Raw genomic sequence first — 7,500 nt, forward strand, 5'->3', positions numbered from 1 at the left:
AAGTTGATGTTGTACGCCTTCTTTCAAAGTTTTCCGTTTGCTATCAAATATTAGGCCTATGCGTACTACCCTTATAAGCATAAGCATCTGCCTCTTGCTAAAATTTTTCTGTTTTGTCCACTTTTGGCAGATCTGGTAGAGGGACTATGTCGACTGCTGTAATGTGACCGCAATTAAGAACCGTAACGTTAAACTACATGCCCATGAAAAGGTCACAGACGTAGTCTTTTATTCAGGAAATATGTTTGCACAACAGAAATATGTATCGGTATAACAAATACCTAATACTGAAATACTCTCTTTTAAATATATTTAATGTTTTTAGTTTTAGTGTTGATTTGACGCCCACCCCAATAGCTGATACCGCTATACTTTTTCATTGTTTTTGTACAGTTTTTTTTAGTTGAAGACCATCCTCAGAGTTTGGTCAATCATGCGGCGAGTGAAAACGAGAACAAATACAGTATAAGATAATTAAAGGAAAGTCAAGAGAGTGTTTAAACGGACATTGTGGTGTACATATTACTGGTCTGTCTACAAAGAGGCCAAGCGACACAAGGCCTCGATCTTACTGTTTTCTCTGTTACGTGTACATCTATTTCATTTAGAGCTCATACAGTTCCGACATTACAATTTGAAGATGGTGTGAAAACAATATTTTCTTTGTACGCTGCCTCTAAACGTGACTTTAATAAGTAAATCACAAATGTCATGTAGTTGATTCATTGAAAGGTGCATGCTATTGTCCGTTTTAGACGGTCTGCACCAACACACAGACACATGATTTAGGTATTCATCTGACCAAAAGTTTTGATCTTGGGGAAACACGCACAACACCAACTGAGAGTTGTCACGATTGTCTGCTCTTCTTTAAGAAAACATGCGGTCAGCAGTTTTTAATTCTCTTAACTTTTCAGCCGCAAATGCTTGTTTAGCTTAAATATTAGTTTTTTTAGTCATTTACAAAAGTGGCAGGCGTGATGCTTATATGTATTTTTAAATAATTACGACAAAGTTATAGGTTTCCGGTACTTGACTAACCCTTGACAGAGTGTTACTCAATCAGTCCTCTGCCTTATCTTTTAATGAAATATTCCATTGCATGTCACTAAGACAAATTCTGTAACAGCGTTCATAAATGTATATAAACGTACAAATCTTTATAGAGACAATAAGAACAATACGGTCTAACATCACAAACAAAAATGATTGTTCTAACTCTTTCACACACCAGACTGGTGCCTGGTAAGTACCCCTAAAACTGAGAGGTATCTTGACTTTATCCGTGTGTTTAACGGCGCTAGGCCTCGTCACTCTGCAGAGTTTAACTCCAACTTGCCTCAACACACCTGCCGGGAAGTTTCTGGTATGCCTAGAAAGAGCTTGATTAGCTGTTCAGGTGTGTCTAACTGGGGTTGGAGCTAAACTCTGCAGTCTTCCACACAAAATCTTTCCTTGTCTCACAGTTTCTGAAAGCTGTCACTCAAACAGCAGAACACACACCAGATCTACAAAACCAGACACTGATTCTCAGCCTTTGACTCATATTTAAATTTCATAAAACACTTTTTGCAAAACACAACACACAATTGACAAAACAGTTAATTTCATGTTCAAAATCACACATTGCAAACTAAACTCCAACACTAATTTTCGAATTACAATAATACACTACATCTACCAAAACACTGCAAACATCTCAAAATCAAATTATTAGTCCAAAACACTAACACATGTTCTCTTCCAACAAGAACATTTAATCAATCATAGCACAATATCATAAAGACACTAACAGCAAATGGACTTCCAGAAACTGCATTGTTTTAGGTGTCAGGTCTGACTATATACAATAGGGAGTACATTGCATTGATCATAGGTTGTGTTTTACAGTACGGTTTCTTTTTGGGTTTATTTTGCTGCAGAAATTTTATACAAAAAAAAAATGAATGACCCATCTCAGAGTAGCTTTATAGAATGAACGGGTTATGTGGGAAAAAAGACAGAGACAGAATTGCTGCAGTAAAGACTTTATTTGTAACAGGCCATTAAAAAAGAAAAAAAGAAAAGAAAACAAAATGTGCAAGATAGCTGTCATTTACTGTATTATATGAATATACAAACAGAAAAACCCACAGAGGAATTAAAACATAATAGTAATCTAATCGGCCCGGTCTTCTGCGTTTGGCCACATGTTCTCATCCACATCACATCTGATATCTTCTCTGGCAAGGCATCTTGGGAAGAATCTTTTGATATGTCTTATCCACCCCTGCAGTGTTCAGCGGTGATGTCTTGGCATGCAGCATCCATTGCATCCAGGAGGGACATTTGGTCAAAAACCTTCCATCTCCAGGCTGAGAAAAACTCCTCAGTGGGGTCGAGGAAAGGGGAGTAAGGGGCAACGAAAAGGGACATCATCCTCGGATGGGCATCAAACCAGGCTGTGACCGCACGGGAATGGTGGAACCGCCACATTGTCCCATGTGATCACATATATTGACAGGTCTCCCACCCGTCCCCTTTCTACCTCTGGCACAAGTCTTCTAAACACAGGAGAAGGCGGTCGGTGTTGTATGAGCCAATCACACATTTATTCAGGAGTGCACCGTTGATGGAGATTGCGGCGCACACGGTGATGGTGGCTCCTCTCTGGCCCGGCACGGTAACTGTGGCCCTTTTCCCAATTATGTTTCTTCCACACCGACGCCTTTTCGCCAAGTTGAAGCCAGGCTCGTCAACGTAGATCATTTCATGAAGGACTTGATTGGCCTCCAACTCCATGACTCTTTGAAAGTAATCAGACACAGTGTGTAAATGCTTTACTGTACGTCCTACTGTACGCCAGGTTTATAGAGAAGTTTACACACTATGTAGTGTACAGTAATGACTGTACTGCATAACCTTACTTGGACATATTGGCGACGGAGTTCTTTGATGCGCTCACTGCTCCTTTCAAAAGGAACTTTGTATAGTTGTTTCGTTCGCACTCGGGGTTTATGGAGTCCGAGAAATGGATGTTATGCTGATTGCTGCAATGTTCCCAAAGACAAGATTGTCTTCTACAACTCTCGATTGAATGTCCTTCAATTTAACTTCATTGTCAGCAATCACCATGTTGACAATTGCAAGTTCCTGCTCTTCATTTAGCAGCTTTCCTCTGCCCCCTGAGGGAGGTAGACCTTGAATCCTTAGAGAGACAAAATAGTGTTACATAGAGACAGGAGGCACACAGTCACTGTAATACATGGTCAATACGATATCCTACCTGTTAGTTTCTCGAGAAATCTGAACAGTGGATGCCACGGTGTCCCGGCTGAGATGTGGCTGTACTCGCTCACCAGCCTCTCTGTATGATAGCCCATGGTTTATGACATGATCTATTATAGTAGCTCTTATTTCATCAGTTACTCTTCTTTGAGCGCCAACACACATTCGAACTCCTCTCCTCTCCCGTGTCCTGGTACTAGTCTTCCTCTCCTTCGTGCAGGCATTTTTCTTTTTGTGTGTGTCGCTCTGTATTGTTCCTTTTCCGCACAAAATCAGCCCAAAGAGGTCCTCTTTTACTTTATATCATATGCTCATGTAATTGACAGAACCTCAACACCTGAGTGTGTTTCTTAGATGGGAATCAGCTGTAATGTATATATTTGCATAACTTCGATCAGCTGTTTCTCATTAGCAATTAAATCAAATACAGGGGACATATTTGTATTTCAATTCACAACATGAACAGCTGTTCACTTTGACTTTAGCCTATAATTTAGTTTTAGAACATGTTATCTGTTCTGACACAGTGTGAAAGCATTAGAAAATAGTTTTGGTCTTGATTGAGCTTGTGTGTAAAAGAAGTCCAAGCGTTTGAAATTTGTGTAAACTATGCATTTTGTGTCAAAGCAACAAGAAATGTGTTAATTGTATAGCCTACACAGACGGATGTTGTGCTAACTGTTTAGGAACATTGTTAAAAGTATTGGAAAAATTGTCATAGCGATTGTAGAAAACATGGCAAAGGTGTTTGCAAATGTTTGCTTTTGAGATGTGTTTGTGATATTTTGAATGCAGTGCTTCATTTTGCAAGAGATGTGAGGCATTTTGTGTGCAATTCTTAGATTTGTGTGTAAAGTTTTGAAAATGTAAGCAGTTGAAAAAAACTAATTTTATAGACAAGAACAAGACGCCATGATTACTGTAAGCCAGTGAGCATCAGCAGGAGCAGCTGGAAACAGAGGATCTGCAGGATGATTCCTCACAGCATATGAATCTGCTTCTCGACTCAAAACAACCAGCAGTCTGACTACTGAAATAACTCTTATGAGCCGATTGTTTCAGTAAGCTCATATGACAATATGTTATATATACACACACACACTTAATCTATTTTATTATTTTATAAAAATTAGATACTTTTTTTATAGTATTATTAAATAATATATAGGCCTAGCTATGAACTATGCTTTTATTAATCTAAAAGTCTGTGTAAACCTATTTGTTATATCAGTTCTGCTAAATCGGAAATGATAAATCGTTTGGCAAAACAACCGAAACCGGAGACTCTCCGCTGAATGCAACGTGAAGCCGGGTTCATAATCAGCTCGGTCTCGCTCCGCCTTCAGCAGAAACAAAGCGCTTCAGTCTCGAGCTCGAAGTCTGAACCGATCCGGTTTGTTGAAGATGCTGCTGCTGTCGCTGCTGCTGGGAGCACTGGTCATCTGTCCTCTGATTCTCAAGGTGTTTCTCCCGTATTTCTGGACGGATCTCGTCTATCACGCGGAGCTGCTGCGGATTTTACTCAAGTTCGCTTCCCGCAGAAGAAGGCGACCGCTGTTCCTGGCTTTGGACCGGTTTCTAGAGCAGGTGGAAACGCGGCCGAACAAAGCGTTTATCGTGTTCGAGAATAAACGCTACTCGTTCAGAGACGCAGACCGAGAGAGCAACCGAATAGCGAACGCGTTGCGGGTCGCGTCGGTTCTGCGTCCGGGAGACACGGCGCTTCTGTTCATGCAGAACGAGCCCGCGTTCATCTTCTGCTGGCTCGCGCTGGCCAAGCTCGGCTGCGCATGCGCACTCCTCAACAGCAGCATCCGCGCGCGGAGTCTGATCGCGAGCGTCCGCTGCTGCCGCGGCGCCACCGTCCTGATCGCGTCCGAAGGTGAGGAACGAACAATAAAGAGCCTACATAGTGTTGCTAGAAGAGAGTTTTGGGTTAGTGTGGCTATTAATTCCTATTCATTTAAAGAAGTAGACTAGTTCAGATTTAAGAAAATTCAGAATTTCAATTTTTGGGTGAACTATTCGTTACAGTTTTTTTCAGCTGCTTGCACACATTTTCAAAACTTTACACACAAATCCAAGAATTGCACACAAAATGTAAAATGCCTCACATCTCTTGCAAAATGAAGCACTGCATTTAAAATATCACAAACACATCTCAAAAGCAAACATTTGTCTTACGTTGCAAACACTTTCGCCATAATATTATATTTTTGGATATATCATATAAACACAGTTATTAAAACCCTAAAGCTCTTCTTTCATGAGCTCCTGGGTACATTTCTGTACAAGATTGAAAGTAATTGGCAGAGAGATTAAAAATTCCATGAAAAATTAATGGTAAACATGAACACAAGATTGAAAACAAACTTTTTTTATTTAATTTTTTTTTTTAACTGTAAAAAATTTCATTTGAAAATTGCATTTCTCAAAACAATCTGTGCAAACAGCAGCACACACAACGGATTACCTGCAAAAGTAGTTCATCTCTCAAAAGTAAGTATTTATGTCGATGAACATCAGAACAAAAAGTCCTTGTGTCATTGTTCACAAACAAGATCGTCAGAATACATAGTCATGTTGTGAATATATCACTGCGCTCTGTTAGTGTTACCTGATGTAAACTATGACATCAGTTTAGAGGACAGTTACTGTACTGAAATGCACTTCTTATGTATGCCATAAATCCATTTCAAAAGTACAAACTTACACTACTGTATGTGTGATATGCCAAACCTGATATTGCCAAGTGCAACGTGTTCCTGGGTCAACATCTTTGTTGACCCTGGAACAACATTGTGATTAACCAATCAGATTTCAAGAACCAGTTTATAATTTTTGTGAAGTTTAGGATTATAATCAGTGTTTGGTGCTTGTACATCAGTGTAATTCATCTATCAGTTCCTCTGATTTTAGGGATTACTCATGGGTAAGGTTAGGTTTAGGTGTAGGAATATGGTTAAGATTATATTTTTGGATTAAAATGTTGTTCCAGGGTCAACAAAATATGTTGACCCAGGAACACGTTGCACTTGGCAATATCAGGTTGTGCGTGTGATATTGATTGAAAGAGACTCTTGTACTAGCGGTCTGACCTGCACAGAGAACTATACATTTTGAGCAACATGACATCAGCAGCTGATAATGTAGGAAACCGCAGACGATCAGTTTCATGAATGAACCAAAGCAATCACAACTTGTTCAAAAGAAAGAGAAACTGCTTTTATGATGTGCACAAGTGACTCGATGATGTGGAGGATGAACAAAGTAGTTTTGAGAATTTTATTTTTGATCCGAGAAATGCATCAAAGCGACGAAGCAAGAAAAACTGTGTAACTTGACCTGTGGCCTATTTATAGACCTATTCTAAAGCCATGATTGGCTGGTGTTACAGTTTTTCTCGATTGCTAACACACTGTAACTGATTCATTTGGCCCAGTTTTCCAAACCATTCATACAGTTCTCAAAACAAAGACACGTTTCTCAAAACTTTTAATACATTTCACCTGTTTGCACACACGTTCCAATTTGCTCAGTGTTTTCTGCAAAACTCTACACAAAAACACCATCATTTTGCACAGGTTTAACCATGTTCTCGTTCAGAAAACTCAAACACACAATATAATTAACTCAAGCATCAAAAAAATGATCTCAAACAGCACACGTTTATCCATGTGTGAACGTTCAGTAGCAAAACTGATGACACACAGGTCAAAATCTCAGGATGATATGCACAGGAGAACAAGTGATTATGTGTTTTGGAAAATGAATCCTGGTTGTGGGAGACAAAGAGGAACAGGAGGAGAAAATAAAAATGAAGGGGATGAGGTCAAAGGACATTGTTTCCTGATGAAATACAAAGCACTATAGTTGAGCGTGTTCTTCTGCATGGACTGACCGTCAGGGAAGATGTCCTACAGGCTCGTCTACAAGGTTTCAATACTACTGACACATACAATATAATTACAGTACACCGCAGCAGTACTTCAGATGAGACAACTTTCATTATTCTGTATACAGTAAATACTGTAGCACACTCCCTCAAACTCATTACTGTTGAATTGATTTGTAGCCAAGTAGTCCTTACATTTACTGTATTTGTGCAGAACTGAGTTGTCTGTCCAGGGGAGGCAGAGAAGTCTTTTCTCAGAAGACTAAGAAACTGCTATAAAAAATACTGCCAATACTGTAATGCAGTTTGGCTGAGGATGCTGAATTAATTCATTTATT

At 39.5% G+C, this 7,500-nt stretch overlaps 1 protein-coding gene across 1 annotated transcript in view; it reads left to right on the plus strand.

The window, feature by feature from the left end:
- Nucleotides 1-4,498: 4,498 nt before the first annotated feature.
- The window catches only part of zgc:158482 (uncharacterized protein LOC100009650 homolog), a 17,125-nt gene continuing 14,123 nt past the window's right edge, over nt 4,499-7,500 (plus strand). The window contains exon 1 of the mRNA XM_058752351.1: nt 4,499-5,149. Coding sequence (XP_058608334.1) covers nt 4,672-5,149 — 478 coding nt within the window. The 5' untranslated portion in view covers nt 4,499-4,671. The remainder of the gene's footprint in view (nt 5,150-7,500) is intronic.

Source organism: Onychostoma macrolepis, chromosome 18, assembly GCF_012432095.1.
Source record: "Onychostoma macrolepis isolate SWU-2019 chromosome 18, ASM1243209v1, whole genome shotgun sequence".
NCBI classification, from domain to species: Eukaryota; Metazoa; Chordata; class Actinopteri; order Cypriniformes; family Cyprinidae; genus Onychostoma; species Onychostoma macrolepis.